Source organism: Phragmites australis, chromosome 24 (genome assembly GCF_958298935.1).
Source record: "Phragmites australis chromosome 24, lpPhrAust1.1, whole genome shotgun sequence".
Taxonomy (NCBI): Eukaryota; Viridiplantae; Streptophyta; class Magnoliopsida; order Poales; family Poaceae; genus Phragmites; species Phragmites australis.
In genome coordinates this window covers 1,075,656-1,099,784 of record NC_084944.1, presented here as the reverse complement: position 1 = coordinate 1,099,784, position 24,129 = coordinate 1,075,656, and the positions used below count along the sequence as shown (strand labels likewise).

The window sequence follows — 24,129 nt, the reverse complement described above, 5'->3', positions numbered from 1 at the left end:
AGCACTTCCCCGACATGGTCTGAGGTGGTCGGTATTTGGAACACCGACCATGGTGGTCGGTGAATGAAATACCGACCACCCTACCCGCCTACCCGGCTTCAGTTCTGACTGAATTTGTCGCTCGAAATTTGATCCCTGGTCATGGTCATCTGTAATCAGTTGGTGGTAATCTTCATTCTTGTCAATTCATACCAGATTGAAATTCAAACTGTACGTTATCTTCCCTGTTCCTTTTTCTTTTGTTGTTGCTCTGTGATTGGGCGTACCGCTGAATTTGTTCATTTGATGCTTGTACGTGGACGCACCGACCGATAACAAGCGTGCATGCACTCGCGCAAGCACCCAGTATGGCAGTATCCACTCTGCCCCGCCCGTCGTCGGTAGCTCCGAGAAGGCCTCCGACGTGCCGACGGCATTGGGCCCCTGGGCCCAGTACTGGCGAATTGAAGCTCGCACACCGCCGTCACGCCGTGTGCGCCATCACCTCGTCCGTCCCGTCCACGCTCATGGCCACGCCGTTCAGATAGGGGAGCTCCACCGGCCGTCGGGCAACCAGGCAGGTGCGACGGTGACGCTGCCCCTCGGACGTCGCCGCCTCCACGGTCCAAGATAAATAACGTATAGCCCAACACGTCAGTCCTCGACTCCGGTCAAGCGAAACGACCGCGCGGGCGCACCGTTGGACGACGAAGCCCCGCCGAGCGACAGGGCATGGTGTTCCCGCCCTGTGGGGACCTGCAGCGGCAGATCCGAGAGATCAGCATATTGGAGCTGTCCAGCGACCTTCACGTCCAGCCGTTTCGCCACATGACATGGACGCCATGGCGGCGACCCCACCGGACGAGCTCGTGAGCGATCGGATCGTCGTGCCAATCGCTGACTCGGCGGTGCGAACCAGGTGTGCCACCACCACGTCCGCCCGTCCGCGCTCATGGCACGCCGTTCATGTAGGAGCGCGCGTGCTCATCGTACCGAAGGCCGGAGCAGGCGCTCCCGTCTCGTCCCGTTCTCCCGTGCACATCTCCGACATGGTCGATTCGCTTGTGGGCACCGTCCGTGTGGCCGTGCCGACTCCAGCGAGAGGCAGCAGTCCATGGGGTGGTCAGTAAATGAAATACCGACCACCCTGGTCGCCCACCTGCTTCAGTTTTAACTGAATTTTTCGCTCTGCTTTTAATCTCTGGCGACCCTGATGCATGCGGTGAGGCTGCCAATATTAGGGTGACTTCGAGGACGGCGTCACCCAGGCAGAGCGCGGCGACGCCGGTGGCCGGGAAGGCGAGTGTAGCACATGATGACCACGCCGCTAGCTAGCGCGCCTTCCGCCAGCTATAATTGGCATAGACTACTCCCAAGTGCCGAATAGTTGCAACCGATTTCGTAAGAGTCAAACGGCTACTAGTCAATTGATTCCGTCTCGCCAACCCGGCGAGGGGGCGAGAAATCTGATTCTGCTTGTTGATCGAGCCTGTCGAGCGATCCCGGCCCCGGCCGAGAACAAATCGAGCATCCTGCACGCAAGCGATTCCAGGTGGGAGAAGAGTTGGCCCACATGTCATCGTCGTGTCACAAGAGGCATTGAGACGTGCAACAAGTTAGCTACCAAGAGGCGGCGACGATTCTTTAATTTTCTGCAAATAAAAATAGAAGGAATTTGGATTTTCGCTGCAAATCAAATACGTACCATGACAACGTACAGTTGAACCCGTTACACGTTTGCAAGCAAATGGCACAACATTTGGGCCATCCTCGATGACGAGCCACGACTACTGGGCCTCTTCTCGCCATCCTTTCCGACTGTTTTTGTGTGGATAGCACGTGCATGGTATCCAGCGACTTAGGGAGTTGGGGTGCAGCGCAGTTCATCTGTACGTTCATGCGAGACTTGAACGCTTTATTTGCCGTTTCCGAAACAACAAAATAATCGAACGACCAAGCATTTGTTCATTGATCTTTTCTAGAGCTGTTCACGCACACAAGTGTTGGTGTCTAAAAGAAAACGTCTTGGTGTACGTTCTGGATCACGCTCCCAGATAAAGTTCCAAGTCTGGCCTTAAGTTGTCGTCCGACATCTTCAGGGTGCACCCAGACAGCTCCGCCATCTTCGTTTTCACTGGTGCACCGTGCACGCATACATGCACACATCGTTCTACGCATGCAGGTGTGCAAGAGGAGAGCTGATTCCGTAGACGAGGACTTGTTAGAACGCGTGTCAAGATTGGTGGTCAAGAAGAATTTGGAGTGGGTCGAAGGTTTTTTTTCGGAGTACATATTGGATTCGGCACTGTTCTTTGCTGTATAAAATGGACGATCGGCCTCTTATAAAGGATGCACGTCGAAGATTGGAAACAATCGTGATGGAGATTTTTGCTCATTTTATTTGGCGGTTTAGTAATAGACTACAAACAGAAACTGGACCGACTAATATTCAGAATACTTTTGTTTTTCCATAACTTACCTGGTATTCCAGGTGTTATATCAAACTTTATAATAATGAATGGCTGTGTGCATTTCACTATATAGAGACCGAAATAATAGTATTCCTTCATCTAAAAAGGTGTGCAGTTTTTATGTAGACTGCTAGTCAAGTCTAGTAATCGATCCCAGGCTCCCTGCCTTGAATCAAAAGAGCACAGCTAACCCTTGTTGTGGCACTTGTTTCGTTTGGCACGAACTGAAAGTAACTATACGCAAGTTAATTCACTTTGTCTAACTTAGTTACCCTATGCGGTAACAGGGACGTGGCTTCTCGAATGGATCGGATCATCACTTGAGCCCCCATGCCACGCACGCCGGGACAGACTTAGGACTTATCCAATCCGTATCTAGCTAAGCTAGCAGTAGTACCCTCCTTGGCGAGAGAGGCGACAAAGACGAGGCGAAAACGAGACGCCCAGGGCTGCCATTTCGAGCTGCCTGACAAACTGACGAGGCGTCTCGACCCCTTTCTGACGACGCGAGCAGAGGAGAGGCCGAACGCCTGCGGCCCCGGTCGGAGTGTGACGTTGGTTACGAGAAGGAAGACCTCGTACTACTGGGAAGGGACTTTGACCAAGGCAGGCAGGCAGGCAGGCAGGCAGGCGGCGCGAGCTGGACTTCATCGACGGACGGAGCTACGCACGCACGCATGGACGAACGGGGCGGGCGCGATTATTCCCAGCCGAATCGGCAGATACCTTCGATGCTGGCTCCATCGGCTAACCGAATTGATTAGTACTGCCAATCAGATTAGCGATAAGATAATTTAGTCGACGCACCGTGCCTAGTGCTCCATCACCAATATTTTAGCTTTGGCCGCGACCGATGTTAATAATCTCAGTGCGTACTTGTATGACTCTCTAGTGCTCCAGCTAGTAGTACGTGCAAGCAGCTAGCTGCTGCCAGTGGGATCAACGCGATGCTGCAGACGCAGATGCCACCCGTGCGTGCCTTCAGTTCGGTGCACCGCATGCACGCGCGCGTGACCATCGCTCCACCGTGCAACGATCTGCAGGTGTGGGTGCCCAGATCAGCACGAGAACGACCAGGTGGGGCACGCGCGAGCGGTCTCGATCTTCATGAGGCGCGAAATTCCCACGGCGAATAAGGTCGGCACGAAACGAGATGGGGTTGGGGTGGAGAGGACCAGCAGTCACCGACCGAGCGAAATTCCCACGGCATCGTCAGCCCATCCGACCCGAAGAACACGCCAACTCCGGCCGGCCGGCCTGTCACGCGGAGTGAGGTGACTCCGCTCCGAGCCGTTGGATCGTAAATAGATGGACAAGATTTAGTGTTACAGTAGTGTTACAGTCATGCACTGCACACGGCTCGGTGCCAAAGAGAATCACCGCGTCGTTTCGCAGACCCGGTTGGACTTTGGGAAGCATCGTGCAGCTGCTGAGGGCGCGTCAATGAGGAGGCAATTGTCCGCGATGTTGATTGATACTGGCTACTACTACATTCCTGCTAGTCTAGGCAGAGGATTATATCGTCGGTGCAGCGGAAACCTGCATGTAATTGCCTTCTCAGTTCACAAGTATGCAATGCCGGACATACTTGTGATTTTACGAGTTCTGTCACGTCTCGGCTTCCAGGAATGATCAAAACAACCTGTAATCGACAGAGCTCTTGGATGTAATTTTCAGACACCTGTTCTCGATCTTTCCGTTTCAAACTGCAAAAGCTCTGCTGATTTTATATTAAAAAAAATGATATTAAAAAACCAAAAAAGATAATAAAATTACTCTTACAACCGCACAACTGGCATCCTAAGTATCAACATAGAGCTGAACAAGAGCTTAAACTAGCCACATGTAAGACCACACTAATAAAGGAAGACAGTCATAAATCCGACATGGAGTAAAACGGGCTAATTGCCTGTGCCACTCCCACCCTCATGTTCATCCATATTTTTCTAGAAATCTCTTCTTCGTTGATCAATGTCCTATTTAATTTTGTAAGCAATTTGAATTGACGAGAGTGATTCATTTCGAAAGGTTTACGCTCTTTTTAAATATTTCATAAAAAAGACTTGATCTTTCCATATTACAAATATATACTAGCTCCACGGTACGAGCGAGCGCATAGATGCACTACATAGCGGCAGTGGAAGCCTAATCACGCAGACATTGACACGCTTATGAAGAACTTCCATGAAACACGTACCGGTACGGCTTCCTATCAGTCGAGAACTTGATCTGAAAAGGAGTCTACGTACATTGCGATGGCGATAAAAAAAATGTACAGCAGACTCGCTGAAATCCCGTGCAATTTCGGTCACCAAAAAAACCCAGGAATTTTTTTCTGACATGTTTACTGACGTCACTAAATTCATATTCTAGAGCAGGACCAAGCAATCCATCTTTCATGGAAATCTTACATCGGCCACATCGGTCAACGACAATGAAGCTGTGAACCAATTTAATTTGTGCAAAACACATAAAAAATGGATTGGAAAGAAGCAAAAACGGATTGAAAACAAGCAAAAACAAACGGTTCCCTAGGAGCACACAAATTACGGATATATAGAAAGGGACTCTATAAATACGCAAGGCAGACTCTTCTTCCTTCTACTGCAGTGCAGTAGCATCCAAACAACCCGTCGTCCAATCCGCTTCCAACAAGATACCATCAACAGCGACAAAGCAGCAGACAACGCGAGCTAGCGAGGGGATGGACCTGTCGGGGGAGGAGCGGAGCAAGGGGCCGCCGGTGAGCTTCAGGCTGTTCGGCATGGAGGTGCGCGTCGCTGGCGAGGAGGTGGTTGAGGGCGACCAAGAAGGGGTCGAGCTCAGGAAGAGCACCAGCATGCCCAACCTCACCTCCATCGACCCGCTGCCGCCGCCCGGGCAGTCCGCCGGCGGCAAGGGCTACGCCTCCGACGATGCGGTGCTGGCGTCCAGGCAGCAGAAGCGCCGCCGCCGCAAGGCGCAAGAGAGGAAGAAAGGTGACTTTTTTCTCTTCGGGATTTGATTCTTTTTGCCTTCGACGATGCCGAGGTCTTCATATGATCTGACAATTGATTCGTCAGAGGAAAATGCTGTCCCGGATTCAGCAATCAAGCAAAAGACAAAAAAAATGAAGTCAGCCAACGCCTGCCCTTACAATCCCGTGTCAATTGATTGCTTGATTGGTGAAATTGGTACAGGGATTCCATGGACCGAGGAGGAGCACAGGAAGTTCCTCGACGGCCTGAGGCAGCTGGGCAAGGGGGACTGGAGGGGCATATCCAAGAGCTTCGTGACCACCAGGACGGCGACGCAGGTGGCCAGCCACGCCCAGAAGCACTTCCTCCGGCAGACCAACCCCGACAAGAAGAAGCGCCGGGCCAGCCTCTTCGACGTTGGCATCGCCGACTACAACGGTTACAACGGCGATCAAGTGCGTGCTTCGATACAATTGTACGTCAATTCCAGCGGTTGACCAGAACTTGCAGCTGATGCTATCATCTCCGTTTGTTTCAGGTGCCAAGCCCTCAAAGAATTGCCAGTAAGCCTGCTCCTAATCAGGAGATAATTCATACTGACCGCGGCGATGTCCCGGTAATTTTTGCAGATTTATTGCTTTGTGTTTCTTATGGTACTAGAGCTTGAGTTAGAATTACCGATTGCTAGCTAGTTGAAATAAACAAGCATATATTACTGAAGTGCTGAACAGTGAATACTGAACCTCACCTCAGGTACCAAGCTATCCAGGTGTTGGAGGGCTTTTAGGCAATAACATGCAGGTAAAAATAGCACCTTTACATTTAGTAAGAAGATCATCATGTAACGGTCTGAGCAAGACTAACTAAACTGATTCTTCCGACAGGTTAATGAACTAATTAATTATTTCAAGAGATCAAAGGCTCGTGCCGAGACATCGCTCGCATCCATGGCCTCCGGTCTGAAAACAGCATCATCCGTCAGCAGCCTGGATTTTAGCATCGCCGTCAACAGTCTAGAGCTCAGCATCGCGCCTCCTCGTGGCACCGGTGGCGCAACCGGGGCCATCAAAGTGCTGTGATTTGGGACGCCGGGCATGGCTCAACTGTTGCAATATATATCAGCCTCAGGCAGCTGCTGCCTGTTCGATCTTGCTGTTGCTGCTGTCATGCTAACTTTGTGTTCATCGTCGATAGCGTGGCGGTTTTCGGCAGTTCTATCTATGTAATACTACAGAAAGAATGTTTGCTAAGTTTTGGCTGGTTGGTATAAGTTGGAGAACAGAAATCAGACATACTAGTCGATAGTTTGTATTGTATGGTGTTGGTTGCAAATTGCAGTATGTGTGTGCTTGAAGAAATCATCACATCAGGATCAGGCTAGGCAATGGGAGATTAATTGGAATTGGAAGGGGAAGCGTCCCTGTCTCCTTCAAGTGGGTTCGTTTCTTGTTCCAATCTGAGGAGGCAGCGAGGACAGCAGCTTGTGTGGCTCTGAGCTTCCAATGCCCCAATAATTGGACCCTCTCCCCTCATGTCGATTCAGTCGATATGACCATATCGCAAAGGCCAAGGCAATTCCCTCGCGCCCTTCTCGTCCATGACACACCGATCGTGGTATCGTCATGCCCGCCTTCTAGCACTGTTGCTTCCAATAATGGCAGAGTGAAGAGAAGCAACTAGAGAACTGTTCTGATTCCGGCTACTTTGTCAGTGTCCGATCATGCTGGTTACATGCGCACACAGGAAGCACGAGGTTTTCTCGCTTAATTTCTTGCGCCGTTGATCCAGCAATCCAAGTTCCGAGAATTGAGAATTTGTCTTAGGAAAAAGAATTGAGAATTTGAGACGCCTATCATTTGCGACCGGACGCAGAAATCGGATCGTATGCTCCTCCGAAAGCAATCAAAGCATCGTCTATCGACAGCAGCTACGAGGGAAAGGAGATGAGGGGTATGGTCGAATCTGGAACGGGATATGTGGATCTTGCGAGGATAAGTGGTCCACGCACGAGGGACTGAGACGCATAACGGAAGGCGATGCCATAGTGCAATGCTTACGTGGCCACCAAGAGCCGAGCTTTGCCGCTGTTCTTGCTTGCGATCCCTGCGACTTTGCTCTGCCATTTCACGGTCCATCGGCAGTAGCCGGCCGGCTCCCCACCGTTGCTGGTGGAGAGAGAGAGAGAGAGAGAGAGAGAGAGAGAGAGAGAGAGAGAGAGAGAGAGAGAGAGAGAGAGAGAGAGAGAGGATAGAAAATGGCCGTCGCGAGGATCATGAGATAGCGGCGACCTTTCACGAGATTGGGAAAGGCGATCTTGGAAGATAAGGTGGAGATTTTCTTTTTCTTTTTCTTCCTGGTTTTGATTGATTTTATTTCTGGAGTTTGAAGGTTTGAAGGAATACTATTTCCGCTGGAATCAGGAAAAAAATTCCCGCGTTTGAACTGGCTTTTGTTGGTGCTAACGTTGTTAGATACTGCGGATACACGTGATAGGATAGTCAAACGAAAAAGCTGATGCTCGCAACGCGCGCTCGCTCGCGAGGGAGCCGGCCTACAAGCGCGTGACGGCCATTGCAGCCCATTGGCTCAAGTCGTGTGTAACTTTTTTCTTTTGAGCTATTTTTTTTTTCTCAAAAGTTTTTAGCTTTTTTTTAAAAAAAAGTTTTCTCAAAAAATTGATCTACTTTTTTTCTTAAAATTTTTGATATAAAAGTTTGTTTACAAAAGTTTTCAAAAATAGAAAGTCACGGAAAGAAATTTTTTTCAAAAAGGAAAGTTAGGGGCCGGCACGAGAAGGTGTGCGAGTTCCCATGCGAGCACGCATGTGAATTAGCCATGTCCATAGTCAAAGGGCGCAGGAATATTTTTGTGTGGTGGAAAATTTGATCGAGGTAGATCCTAGTAAGTGCGAATTTCATAGGGGAATGAAATATCTAATTTTAAAATTTTCTTTCACTAACATACGTGACTAACAGAGCAGAAGACCAAAAATAACTAAAATTTTAATAATATATAGCAAATTTTGGTCTTTTCGTTGGTGAAAAAAATATAAAACAAAATTGAAATCACAGATCCTACATGGAAATAGGGATGAAAACGGACGGGATAAATTCCGTTCCGTTCCAATCCGTTTTCTATATTTTCTCATCCGTTTTCGAGAGAAAATGTGAAAATGAAAACGATTATAGGGTTTTTCCGACCATTTTCAGATTTTCCATTTTTAATCTAGAATTTTCTGTTTTTCTAATTGAGATCAAACTTCACAAATCACAATGTAGCCCATATGCCAAGCCCGACCGGCCAGTCCAAACATAACTTATATCCCAAAGTTCAACCAGATCCCAGTGGTCCAGTCTCAGTCGGCTGCTGACCTATCGATATTGTTTAAGCTCTTGCACCACCTCCAATCATAGTCTTTGTGTGATTGTATGTTATGTCGAGTACTCGAGTTACGACATGGTAATTGTTTTTCAGTTAATACTTATGTCATTACATGGTTTGTCTGTATATGATATAAATTACTTTTGTTGGTGTGAATTAATTATGTGTTGCGTCGATGTTTGAAATCATTGTTCTACGGATCGGTGTTTTTATTTTAAATTATCAGTTTCTGATTGATATCCGCATATTTATGTTCGGATTGGTTCGTTTTTGATATCCCGACATTCCCGAGTTCGTATCCGTTTTCGACTTTCCCGTTTTCTATTCCATTTTCGAGAGAAAATATGAAAATAAAAATGGTTAGAGGGTTTTTCCGATCGTTCCCGTTCGTTTTCATCCCTACACGGAAACTAGGCCACCAGGAAACGGAAATTCACATGGTGGACGTGTTCGGATTTTGATAGTGCCAAAGTTCTAAAAGTATCTCCAATAATTAGAGATAGGACTAGCTCTTATATAAGGTAGTATATTTTTTAAAAATTATACGGATCATCAAGAGCTAAGTATTTGTAATATAGGTAGGTTTCACCTTAGCATATCTCTCCTCTATTAATTATGAAAAATTATAAATACCATAGTCTATATAAATTTTAATAAATATACTCTTTTATTAAGAACTAATACTGTTTTTAACTATTAAAGATACCTAATGATAAATGGATGCCAGTTCGTCGGATAAGCAAATGAGCATCTAGCTGGTCGAGAATCGGCAGTGACACGGCATGGTTACGTGCGATGGGACAGTAGTAGTAGTAGTACCAACGATTCGGAGTTCAGCTAGAAATACAGTTGAAATCTACGAGTAGTAGTGGTCCGTAAGTACGAGGTCAAGTCATGTCTTTGTGATGACACTAGCGAACGACCATGCCGCGTCGTTGCCAACCTGAACCGAAGGACGGCATGATTTCCTCCCAAGTCCAAACTCCAAACCCCCACGTCATTCCATGCTTAGCAACTGATATCGTTTCTCACTTTTGCCAACAAGCTAAGCCGGTAGTCATCATCGTTGAATAACGATCCCATTTTTTATTAGATTATATAAGAAACATCTTTGGCTCACGTTATAAAATAGTTTATATTAAATTTAAGACATATGTGTCCACTAATATAAATATGCCTTATAAACTGTAAAGAGAGTTGAGAAGCGCATTGTAATTCACTGCGTTGTACACATCCATAATATAATGAAGATCATCGATTAGCAATGTGGTTTTTTCCGTAAGGATTTTTCATGTAAAAATTGTGTCTCATGTTTGATTCTATCATACTTAATTTCTAACAAGTGGTATATCATATTTGGTTTTAACGGATAAAACAAGATACGGTTTATGTGTTGTGGGGGAACCGTTCAAATAATATTCTAGTTAATTACCAAGTCGATCATCTATATAATCACGACTTCAACAATTAACCAGAATATCATTCCGGTAGTCCCAACATGTGTTTTATGCCAAAGATCGGAAGCTGCGGGCATGCGGGACGCCTTGGAGTCATGGTCCCACGGAACGCAAGAAAATAAACTGTCTGTACGGAAGAAAACATGAAACAGGCAAACAGCCAAATAGATTAGACAGACATGTCACTTGAATTTTTATGGACCGGAGGAACCAGGCTACTTGCGTCCTACCATACAGACTACTAAGCCTAGCTGCTACATTAAATCTAGTTCTATCTGTTGTCGTACAAAATGCTAGGTATGTATATTATACACAGATACATAAAGAGAGGCCCTTCGATTGTAGAGGCCTGGGGCGGCCGCCCCGCTCGACCCCCCTCAGGGTCGGCCCTGCATCCCATATTTGTAACTCTACGACCGATACAAATGAACAGAAGTATGCTCATGTCCGAGAGCACAGCAATTCGAATTATTTTTACACCATGCAGGAGGTACTACTTAACCTACACGACTAGAGGACCATACGGCTCACGTGTCCACATAGGCCCACGTGAGGGGTACTCGTGTCAACCTTTCCTAATAAGCCCCAACCGTTTGTTGGCAACGCACCTGGCGGTCAGACCGCGGGTGACACCAGTCAGGCCGCGAGGGGGTTCTTTTGCTGATATTTTCCTAGGTCTCCCCTCATCGTCCTCCTTCTATTCTTTTCCTTCTCTAAGGTATGTAGGGATTCTTTAAAGTACTCTAAACCATCTCTAAAGTGTTTGAGACATGTTTAACTGGTTTTTGATAGACAAACACGTGCAATCACATATGAAGACGATTATGAATGCCTAATTACATAATTAGTATTTTAGGACGTGACAACCCTCCCCCCTTAAGAAGAAACTCGTCTCGAGATTCGGTAGACTTAAGGAGAAGGTGCTAGTGATGATATGGAAAAGAATTCTCCGCTATTGGGGAAAGAATCACGTCGACCTTCATCGATGGAACAAAAAGACAATGAGGAACCTTCACATAAGCTAGCGATCAAACCAAAGCTAGGCCTGGTCAGACTGCATCTCTATTAGACCGCGAAAACAACGGTTCGATCGAAATCTATACAGAGAGTTTTGGGCTCTTATGGTCAAATCGACGGTGTGGTGACGGTCAGACCGCCAACCAACGGTCAGACCGCGGGCCTTGGGCAGTCAGGCCGCCCAGGGAGCAGAGAGTTTTGAGTTTCACACGACACTGGTGGTCAAACTGGCAGACCAACAGCAGTCAGACCACCAGGAGCATGACTCTCTCGGTTGGGTGGTTTTTAGGCACAACCTTTGGAATGAAACTTCCATTCAACATAGCGATGAATATAGACATGTGACATGTCCCAATGTGCAAAAATTACATGGTATTTACAAGTTATCAAAAAGTTCAGGATATTCGGAGCGGATTTGTTCTCACGCTCCCAAGTCGCTTCATCTTCGGTGTGGTTGCTCCATTGGACTTTGCGTTCCGCTTCATCCAAGATTTGGTTTGGTCGCTCACAAAGATCCGACTGCAACTCTTGGTTTGCAACTTCGATCATTTCTGTTGGAACTAGAAGGCATTTCTTCAATTGCGACATGTGGAAGACATTGTGAACGACGGAGAGGGACGGATGCAAATCCAATTGATAGGCCACCTCTCCACGCAGGGTAACAATCTGGAATGATCCCACATATCGAGGTGCTAGCTTTCCTCTGACTTGAAAGCATCGAACTCCTTTGAGTGGAGAAACCTTGAGATACGTAAAGTCTCTAATCTTGAATACAAGTTATCTCCAGCGGCAATCCACATAGCTCTTCTATCGTAACTGAGCCGTGAGGAGACACTTCCGAATAGTCAGAACATGCTCTTCTGCCTTCTTGACTAAATCCGAGCTTATAAAAGCTCTTTCGCTAAATCCGGACCAATTCAATAGCGTTCGACATCTATGACCATAGAGAGCTTTAAACGGGGACATCTCAATACTTGATTGATAACTATTGTTGTATGAGAACTCGGTGAATGGTAAACATATCTCCCACTTCTTCCTATATGTGAGAGCACAAGCCCGAAGCATGTTCTCTAGAATCTGATTCACCCTCTTTGTTTGACCATCAGTCTAGGGATGGTAAGTGGTTCTACCACAAGGTGGACCAAGAAGAGTTTCTTGTGTCCAAGTGCGAAGAAGTGAAAGGGAACCGCACCCCCGATGTACAGCTAAAGGTCTCTCAAAGGGCGGCACTTGAGGCCTTCACCAGGTGCGCGAAGCATCTGACAACGCGCGATCTCGTAGAGGAGTTCGTGGCATCCGAGGTATGGCCCCTCAGCCAGGACTCGACCATCCCAGAATTCGATGACAAAGGGTCGGAGGGACTCTACCACACTTATCCTATTTTCCAAGGTTTCACAGGTATTATCTTTTATCACGTTCCTAAATGCACCTCGGCTGTTGTTTGCTTACACTGCTTGCTTTATGGAAGACCTAACGGTAGCTAAAGTGAAGGCTAAGGCCATGCTGCTGCTCGGGAAATTTACCCAGGGCGAAGCCCAACTCTGCGCTGACCAAGGGCTTGGCCGGTGGCTCAACCAGATTTTTGAGATATGAGGTCTTTCCTATAAGGACAGATCGAAGGTGACCATGCCCTTATCGGGTCAGGGCGGAGAGGGCTCCCCGACCGTCGATATCGATGGAGAACCTGCCGCAGGCAGCCAAAGGAAGCGGAGAATCGCAAACCCTTCACCGCAAGGGGGTAAAAAGAAGAAAGCACTTGCCCTAAGAAAGAGACCTCGCGAAGTAGCCTTCGACAACCTGCACGAGGAATTGACGCCAGTGGGCCCTCGAGAGTCAATTCCTCATGCATGATGTCGAAGGCCACTTCGCTGTCTCATGTTCAGATCAGCTTGAGTGAAGATATATTTGTTCACTGTCATATCCTAGCAAATAGTGGCACCAAATCTTCAGAGCATGCACGACTATCGTAAGCTCTAAGTCATGAGTTGGGTAGTTCTCCTCATAGCGCTTCAACTGACGTGAGGCATAAACTACAACTTTGCCCTCTTGCATAAGGATACATCCGAGGCCTATGCAGGAATCAACGCAATAGACGTCAAAACCTTTGTCCACTTCAGGCTGAGCGAGAACAGGAGTGATCGTGTGTAGTTTCTTCAAGGTTTTGAAAGCTAACTCACATTCACTCGACCATTCAAACACACTCCCTTTCTTTAACAGCTCAGTCATTAGCTTGGCAATCTTGCAGAAATTCTCGATGAACTCGCAGTAATAGCCTGCAAGTCAGAGAAAACTCTGGATATCTGTGACATTCTTGGTTGAACAAAATTGAGCACATCCTGTACCTTGCTCGGGTCAACTGTGACACCATTTTCGGACAACACATGACCCAGAAAAGCGACTTCCCTGAGCTAGAACTCGCACTTGCTGAACTTGGCATATAGTTGGTGATCTCGAATGCGGCCAAGTACAACACACAGGTGCTCCGCATGCTCTTACTCAGTCTTGGAGTATATAAGAATGTCGTCGATGAAACCACGACAAACTTGTCAAGTTTCTCCATAAACATAGTGTTCATTAAATACATGAACAATGTGGCGCATTTGTCAAGCCGAAAGACATGACAGTGAACTCAAAAAGGGCATAGCGGGTAGAGAAAGCTGTCTTTGGAATATCCTCTAGTTTGACCTTGATTTGATGATAGCACAGTCTCAAGTCAATCTTCGAGAAAACCTGGGCACCGGTTAACTGATCGAACATAATATCAATCCTGAGAAGTAGATGCTTATTCTTGACCTTGACCTCATTCAGCGGACGGTAATCAACATACATCCGCAGAGTACCATCCTTTTTCTTTACAAAGAGTGTCGAACATCCCCAAGGTGAGGGGCTCGGGCGAATGAAGCCCTTTGAAAGTAACTCTTGAATTTATATCTTCAACTTGGCTAACTCATTTGGCGGCATCTTATAAGGCTTCTTCGAAATTGGGGCCATTCCAGGAAAAAGATCAATTGAGAATTCTACCGCTCGGTCGGGCAGCATTCCTGGTAAATCTTCTGGAAAGACATCAGGAAATTCACAATCAACCAAAATACTCAGAAGATTCATGGCTGAGACAACTTTTAGGGCATAAAAGCAAGGATGGATCTCCTTTAGCTTCAAATGGACTTAGGTGCCAGACATGTCATTAAGAGTGACAGTCCTACGAGCACAATCAATAACGGCCTTATTTTTGGCAAGTCAATTTATTCTCAATATGCATCCACTCCTCTAGTATCCAGTAGGATCAAGTTTGCAGAAAACTAAACTCCCTCAATTAGAATCTCAACCAAAGGAACGACACGGTTGGTTCTCAACAATGCACCGAGTGCATCAATATGGTAAGAGGAAGGTAAAATCTTGGTGACCATGCATTGACTCGAGAAGTAACTCTCCTTGACAAAACAATGAGATGCACCAGAATTGAAAATCACAATTGTAGGGTATGAATTCACAACTGACAAACCCATCAACACATTGTCTTCCACACGAGCTTCCTCGATGATGTTGTAGCGCACTTGGCCACGCTTGGGGACGTGCATAGCTTGGGAGGCTTGCTGAGGGGGTTGAGCTGATACTGACGGCCTTGGAGCGATCACCACGGCTCCCAGCTTCGGTTAAGGGCAATCACGCATATAATGCCCGACGCACCCACAGTAGTACCATGGGCCGCTAGAGCCATCAGTCACACTCGCTTGAGAACCAGTAGGTCTTGGAGGCTGTCCTTGCAGAATGGAGAAGGATGGATGTCGCACCATCCACATCGGCCATGGAGCAGTCGAGGCCAAAACGTGAGATGGAGGGGGTTGACTCTCCATCCGTGCTTGTTGAGAGCCCCCGCTCATGGAATGCGACGAAACCGTCTTGCGCTTCTCCTCCTCTTGGTGTTTCCTTAGCTTGAACTCCACTGTGTGAGAGGTGCTCACAAGCTTGTTGAAGTCGGTGAACTCATGCGCCGATAGCCGGTCTTACATCTTGGAGTTGAGGCCATTCACAAAGCGGTATTGCCTCCGCTCATCAGTGTTGACCTCATCCTGAGCATACTGTGCAAGGTGGTTGAACACCTGCACATACTCTATCACCGATCTGCCTCCTTACTTGAGGTCCACAAACTCCCACATCTTGATCTTCATAAAGCACTTAGGAATATGAAAATCACAGAATGCCTGGCGGAACTCTGCCCAAGACACCCAGTGATTGGCAGGGTGCATGGCCAGAAAGTTAGACCACCACGCGCTCGTCATGCCTTGGAGCTGATGGGCGGTGAAGAGTATCTTCTCGTGGCCCTCAAACCGAAGGAGCTCGAGCTTCTTCTCGATGTTGCAAAGCCAATGATTAGCGTTGATGGGGTCCTCAGCACACGTGAAGGTAGGCGGCTGAGTCAGTAGAAAATCCAAGTAGTCATCTTGGCGCCTAGCCCCACCTCCTACATAAGGAGCCATGTCTAGGCTTGGCGGTTTTATTTGATTTGCATAAGAACATCCGCTATACTCGGCGATAGAGGCGGGTTATTCTCATTGGAACCCTCAGGAAGGTCTTCGAGATTTTGGCGGGTTCTCATCCTGTTGTGATGATAAAGTGAAGAGGGAAAAGTCAAATTCTGACTTAGTATAATAGCATTAGCTTGATATCATTTACTTGACCCAAAACACTGTGCATTTGAAAAAAAATGCATGCATCTGAGCTATAGAACATGAAGGTGTGCTCGATTCCTATCTACACATTTCTTTCTCTAACGCGCCTCTCCGTAACAAACATCAAGATCACAGGCATTCATACATACAATAGTTTTCAACCATCACCCTTCGCACTACCTTTTATTTCTCGTGCGAACGATGTGAGTTGCACAATCACTATTTCATACATTGTTGCCAACGTATTCATGTTACGTACCATCGCCTTACAAGACACCCTATGTAATCGCCACATGAGTAGACGACCATATCTACCATCGTATGGTGGATGTTCATACGTTATTGCTATCGTATTCATTTCCCGTACCATCACCGTACGGGACACACCAGGATCCTACCTCGCACTGGTTGAGCCCTGATATTTACCGCCATTGGGATGTGTTCCTTACCTTTTTCATCAATGCAACATGATTCATAAAAAAGAACATTCCAACATGAAACTAAACGACATAAGCATCGCACACATCAAGGCATTACACTTAGGGGTATAATATGATAAGTTCATACATATTAATCATGAGGAGGCAAAAAAAACTTTCGTGGGTTGTTTAGTGGATTTGACATTTTACTAATCCATGTTCTAAGTGTTTTTAGGCTACTTTATTAAACTAAGCTCCGATACCAACTGTGGGGGGACTGTCCAAATAATATTCTAGTTAATCACCAAGTCGATCATCTATAAAATCACGACTTCAACGATTAACTAAAATATCATCCTGGTAGTCCTGACACGTGTTTTATGCCAAAGATCGGAACACGTGCCTTTCCAACATAACCAATCACAATAAAGCTTAACAAAGAACGAGTAATTAAATTATATTAAAAATTCTTAAACATTTCCAAGTTTAACAATTTACAGCAAAAGAGATCTAGAAGGATATTAAAACTGATCAACTCCTAACCAAAAGAAAAACTACATAGCAGATATAAAAGCTAAAGACAACAAGAGATGGGTGAAGTCATATGCTCTTAGGTTTCAGCCCAAAAGCACGACCTCCAAGTAGTTGCCTACTCAATCCCACCGCTAGCATCGATGGATGTGAAGTAGCCAAATACCGCATCTTCCCCACCTACAAAACCTGTAGAGCACCAGAGTACAAAGGTACTCGAAAGACTTAATCCATATAGGGTACATATAAATTACCTGACTCCAAGGATTATGTATGGAACCATTAGCAAGAAAAAAGGCCACAAGGTTGATTAAAATATATGCGCCAACAACCTAGACATACATGCGTGAGCATCTAAACATAACCAATATACCCTTCTAAACATATAACTACCAACCTGGACATAAATGTAAATAGAACCATAGTAATACATCAATACCCAGAAAATCAATATTACCCAACATACCATCCATAATGTCATCCCACATTCATAACTCTACGACCGATACAAATGGACAGAAGCATGCTCATGACCGAAAGCGTGGTAATTCGAATTGTTTTTACACCCTGCAAGGGGTACTCATTTACCTACACGACTAGAGGACCATACGACTCATTAAACATACAAACTTATATAAATATAATTTATCAATTTTAGACTCCGCAATTCAAATCAAATGGTGTAATATACTTAGATACTTGCCTTGCTATTTTGGGGTTTGCCTGATACTTCCTGCACAACACTTGCAAAACTCTGGAAGGTTGGCGTCGCCTTCACTCACTTGGACCGGTGGCGCAACGCTCGCTAAACAAATCAAAATGCAATGTATAAACAAATGAACGATGGGAAAATGTGCAAATGATGCATGTCTAAAGTATAATAGAGCGCCAAGCTTTAAAAACATTTGCAAAAGACTGCTAAGTGATTAGGGTTTCAAAGTTTAAAACCTCAGACAAGGTAACCTAAGTATACCTAGCTTTAATAGGCTAGCTATCAGACTGATGTAGAGGTGACAGTCTGACCAGTAGCCTGTAGAGAGTTTTGGCCTCTAACGGTCTGACCATAGGCATGATGGCGGTTAGACCGCCCACCAACGGTCAAACTGGCTCAAGTGGCGGTCAGACTCTTGTCCAAGTTTTCAACTCGGATTCTCCAGCCCTAACTGGCGGTCAGACCGGCCCTAGCGGTGGTCAGACAGCGAGACCCTGTCAGTAGCGCCTTTGCGGGGTCGCTGGCGAGGATTCCAGCGAGACCTTCGACAACGAAGGGTACCAAAATGCTCTATGGGACTAGTAGAGTGTTTCTAAAGTGATTTGGACATTATTCACCGAGCTAAACTCAAAAATACCACATAGATTATATCTAGGCTAGATTGAACTTGGGCCTAAATGACACAAGGGTTGAATCGAGCTCAGAAACAATGAGGAAATAGTAGGAGATAGCTCACCTCAGCTTATAGAAGCTTTCTATTAGATTGGAAAGCTCCGGAGAGGCTCTGATTCACGGATCAGCTCATAGAGTGGTGGCAAAGCTTGCGGTCGATGAACAGGTCTCCAGTGAGGGAGAAGAGGGGGAAAACTTTGGGAAGTCCTCCGAAAAGCTCGTGGGAGTTCTCACCTCTGATCTCCGGCCTTCGAACGCAATGAGTAGAGCTCTCTTTCTCTCTCTAGGGTCAGGTGGAGAGAGGGAGAGGGAGAGTGAGAGAAAAGTGAGAGGGAGAGAGCAACAGAAAGTGATCGATCCACTCAACTCGAGCCTCTGTGTGCTGGCGGTCAAAAAGCGAGCTCGTGCAGTCAGACCGTGGGAAATCCACGTGGCAACCCACATGGCAGCGCATTTAGCGATCAGATCGCGGGTGACACCGGTCAGACCGCGAGGGGATTCTTTTGCTGAAATTTTCCTAAGTCTCCCCTCATCATCCTCCTTCTATTATTTTCCTTCTCTAAGCTATGTAGGGATTCTCCAAAGTTCTCTAAACCATCTTTAAGATGTTTGAGACATGTTTAACTGGTTTTAGATAGACAAACACGTGCAAGCACATGCGATGGCGATTATGCATGCCTAATTATGTAATTAGCATTTTAGGACGTGACATGTGTATCCAGAATATTCAACACACATAAGAACATCACCGGTGATGTAACAAAAGTAATACTTTCAAATAAATAAATGTTTAACTCTTACAACAATTGACATATATTATCTTCTATGAAGATATCTGCAGCGGAACAGAAGCACTGGTGCTTAACAACACTGCAGGTAACCAACCGGGAGACACGTGCCTAGAACATCACAATCTCAACTTGATAATCTTCAACATCTTCACTCATTAAGCAGCACCACACATGTCGTATGGTATAAAAAAAATTACAAGTGTGAGCACATGACACGCTCAACAAGTATATAGAAGAATAATGATGTGCATGCTTATATCAAGAATAGGCTAACACATGGTATATTTACGTAAATGCGAGTAAAAAAATAATTGAACTTTTAAAAAATTGAACACTTATTAAGTGAATGTAACCATTTAATCCAACTATTAGACTTCACTCAAAGCTAACCATTCTGTAAACTATAATCATCTAGTACCATCAGTACTACCATACTATAACTATAACCATGACCAAACCATTCCACCACCATATCCCAAAACCAACTAATCATGTCAGCATCAAAGTCTCTCATGACCGTGAGCATAACTGATATATCAGATTTTATACTATGCAAAGGTTGCACAGCTTTTCCCATGAGACGTGATTTCATCACCTGCAACCAGATGACTAAACTCTCCATGTTGCAGTGCCAGCCAAGCACTTTACACACTACCTAAGGTATATTGCCAGGAGATCACTGCAAGGTTGTTATAGAATAGACACATCTGTCCTACCCAAAAACCCCTTCTTGCACCAGATGATTCACATGATCTTGGATCCCTTCCCTACACATCCACTATCACTAACCAAAACCACATCCACTCCTACCATTTGGCATGCACAAACTGGAATCCTACTTAATAAGCCAACCCCCCACCCATAAGGGCTCGTGGTTGGTATGTTACTTTTTGGGTTGTCACACCACGAATCAATCCTTAATTAGGTCACTTAAGCAAATACTAAACACACAATATAACCATGACCATCATCCCAAACCATTTTGCTAAAGACCTAAGGTTTCATGTTGCTACCTCAAATTCATTACCATAGTTGCATATGTTCATTAGTCATGTTAATTACATAATCCAATATCCTAACAGTATGGCTAAGCACTTCCACCCATGAAATACACTTAACCATAAACCACTTAGGTTGCAAGGGATGATAAGGAAATATTTAGGTAAACCCTAACATAGGTGACTACCCATCATATTAACACTGCACACAATTTTATAAAACAAAATAGTTTAAAACATAGGAGCAATATGATCAAGAAGTACACTTGTCTTTTACCCAATGCTGTTCAGTATTGTCAAAACCTTGATCTTGAAATCCCTTGAATAGATTTGAAGTGTTGTCAACTAATCGCGGATTCTAACGACAAATAAAAGTAACATCGAATGAATACCAAATAAACTCTAAATTGCAAAAACAATAGGAATAAAACGATAGATTGAGATCTTTGATTGGCTGGACAAAAAGAACAGAATTGAGTGGACCTCTTTCGAAGAAAGATTAAGAGATAGGAACTAGGGATTAACATGAAATCAAAGAAAAGATTCGCTGAAGCATTAACATGTGTAACCTACAAATTAATATATTATTTTAATATAATACACTTATGTTTGTGATACAATGACATGTAGATTTGATTAGGACCTATATGTCATTGCGACAACTATAAATTTACCAACTAAAATAATATCTCCATGTTGCAGGTATCTAGATGTTAATGAGGAATAACTACTATAAAATTGTGAGAATTAACACATAAAACTTTGAGCGCAAGAATCACTCAAATCGGGGCTAAAACGAAAATTTTATGCTAAAATAAGTTTAGAGTTAAATCTAAAAAAGAAAATGACTTAATTTGAATAAAACAAAAAGATTGGGGGCCTTTTGTAAATATAAAAAAGTTTAGGGACTAAATTATAAAAAGACAGGGGCTTTTAGGTAATTATAGAAAAGTTCAAGGTCCTAAAAGCAAAATTTCCTAATTCTTAGCATTTTTGGAGTTGTTTTTGAACTGGAAAAGGTTGAATTATTGATTGGGCTGCTAACTGGGCTAGATTCGATGATATGGCAGATGATAGGGATTGACACACGTGCAGATTGGCTGATGTGGCAAGGTGAGGTGGCAAAAATGCTGACTAGATCTATGAAGGTGGCACGTGTCGATTTGTGATTGGCTAGCAAAGAGGTATTTTGATGATCTAATATAGACAGTTGATCACAGATTGGACGACCAGGGAGATGGGAGACAACGACGGAGCCGAGGGAAAAGTGGTGGCGCACTCATCGAATTCTCGTCGGAACCTCGTCGGCGGCCTCGAATCACCATGGCGAGCGGCGGCCTATGATGAAAGGAAGATGGCGACTCCGTTCTGGGGCTTACCACGGGTGATGAAGCACTGGAATAGTGCTAGCGACGGTAGAGGCGGTGGTAGCACACGAGACCACCTCGGGGAAGCAGCTCCGGCAGTCAAGAGGTGAAGGCAACGGCGGCATGAGCTTTGGTGAATGCATGCAATTCTGTTGGTGGGCTCAGGTGAGGCTGGACGATACTAGAATGACGCGGCGATGATTGAATCTTGGTGAGATGCACGAGATTCTGCGACTGGCTTGATGGGAAAACATGAGGGGGTCACGGAGGAAATATATAGGCGGGCGGAGGCTCGGGACGGGCCAAGACTCCTCGAGCGATGGTAGATTCCAACTCGGACTCGGTGGCAGCGGTGAAGTCAACTCAGAGACGAAGACGAGCGTGAAGGCGGGAACCGGCGGGGGCGTCTTCGGCGCGGTGCTTGTGGGCGGGATGGCGAGCGCGGGAGTAGGCCGGGTGGTGACGCGCTGAGCTGGGCCGGGACGCAGCCCACACGGGGAGAGGAAGGGTGGACGGAGGAGAGAAGGTCGAGCTAGTGCGGGATGGTTGGCCAGTTGGGCTAGGAGGAGGGAGAGAGGGTGGAGGAGAAAGAAGAGGTTGTTCGTGGGCCAGGCCAGGGTAAAAGAGTGGGGTGGAGAGAGAGGGGGATGGGCCATACCAAAATGAGTTTAGGCCTTTATTTGGTTTTTGGAAATTTTTAGAAAATGAAATAAGCAAGTAGAATCCAAATAAAACACAAATTGAAGTCTACAATTCTGTAAAATCTGACAAGCCTTTGAAAATATTTAGAGGCCAAATAAAAATATTAACTCATGAAAACATGTTGATATTTTAAAAATTAAATATAGCTCAAATAAATTCAAATAAATCCCAAATAAGCTAAACTAAAATCCAAGAAAATCCAGAGAAACTCAACAACTCAAAAATAAAACCCTACATGTATATTTCCAGCATGAATGCATACAAATATTTATAACCTAATTCAAATTTAAACTTGAATTTAGAATATTTGCCTTTTCCTATTCTAATTTTAATCTATAATCAAATCTTGGAATATTTTTTAGAAATTTGAGAAAATTTAAAATCAAGGTGTGACATATCTACCTCCCTTAAATAAATCTCAACCTCAAGATTAGGACAGATCAGAAAAAAGATAAGTGAACTTGGTCTTCAAATTTTCTTCTTCGCAAATCGCTTTTTCTTGTGGTTGGTAACCTCACGATCATCACATCAAGCAGGCAACAGTTAAGGCACAACACGCATGTAAAACAAACATATTATGATTTTAGTTTGACTGTCTACACCTAACGCACAATTTTTATAGTTGATCAAAATATATACGAACCGAACCAATACATATATACTATTCGAGTACAAGTTTAGAGCATAAATGATTTTCTCTTCCCCTAACATAATTTTTATATCTTCTTCTCATTTATACGTTTTGTAACTAAATAATAGTAGCCTAATAAAAAAGCTAAATAGACCAAATTTTAATAAAAAATTATCATGATAAAATATTACAGCGAGGCTGGTCACGTTATTAGTATGGACTATTTGGCTAGTTATCTTAATATTTGAGGGGGAAAGGAGTCACCACGTTCGCTCTCAATGTCATGAAATTACTACGTTAATCTAAAAAAAGAGAAGGATTTAGACCACTCATTACTATAAATATCTAACGGTCTAGATTAAAACAAAGAGTTCATATCAAATACAATTAATAAATAGTTAAATATGAAATAAAAAATATGAAAAATTAACAGTTCGACTTTCATACGGTTTGAGAAGCAAAATATCTGAACAATGAGTTCAAACAAAATAAAAATTAATAATAATTGAATGTTAGAATAGAAAAAATAATGGATCCGTATCAAATATAGAAAAAAAATCAAATACCTAAACCAAGAGTCCATGTAAAATACAATTAATCAATAGCTAAAATTCATAATAATAAATAACGATTTTTTTCAAAATTCTTAGTAAGATAACATATTAAGGCTATGTTTGTTTTCTATTTCTGTTATTGTCAGAAGTCAGAATAAACGAGATTTTGGAGAAGTATTTTCTGGAGAAATCAGAAGTATGCTTTTGAGTAAAATAAACTAAAATAGATAAGCTCGCTGAGAGACGTTTTTCTAAGAAGCTATGTGCTAAGAAGCAAAAAAATTATTGTAAAAATGAACAACCTATTTCTAAAATCAGTTTTTCAGATAAATCAAAAGCACAATTTTTAAAAAAAATCAAAAGCAAAAATCCGAATAAACAGACCTTAAGAAACACCGTATAACTAAAGATCATCGCATTAAGCAAACAGTAGCCAAAGATAATATGGAGACCAGATAAACCAATTCTGACGTTAACCAAAACGTCAAGGGATAACATTGACAACCTTGCTAGATGGTTGTATACGGTAGCCTGGGAGGAAGGGAACCAAACGCCACTGCGTGTGCAGCAGGTGGGTTCGGCGTCTAAGGTTTACAAATTTGTTTTGACAATAAAAATCGCTCATCGGTGGTAATCGAAAAATTATGGTCATCACAATAATCACGCAAAATTCAGTGAGAATTCACTCAAAATTTACTCGATCAAATTTAAAATTTGGCGAGAATTCGATCCAAACTGATCAAACGGTAACCGCTTGGTTTGCTACAGTTGCCACCGCATTTAGCGATTTATCGACCAATTTTTCTGTATTTTCCGAATT

At 44.4% G+C, this 24,129-nt stretch overlaps 1 protein-coding gene across 1 annotated transcript; it reads left to right on the top strand.

The window, feature by feature from the left end:
- The first annotated feature begins 5,036 nt into the window (after positions 1–5,036).
- Positions 5,037–6,739, top strand: LOC133907562 (transcription factor MYBS2-like). The gene is made up of 5 exons (XM_062349626.1): positions 5,037–5,428; positions 5,630–5,862; positions 5,946–6,023; positions 6,161–6,208; positions 6,292–6,739. The coding sequence occupies exons 1-5, from the start codon at positions 5,155–5,157 to the stop codon at positions 6,484–6,486; spliced, it is 828 nt and encodes a 275-aa protein (XP_062205610.1). The 5' UTR covers positions 5,037–5,154; the 3' UTR covers positions 6,487–6,739.
- Positions 6,740–24,129: the final 17,390 nt, after the last annotated feature.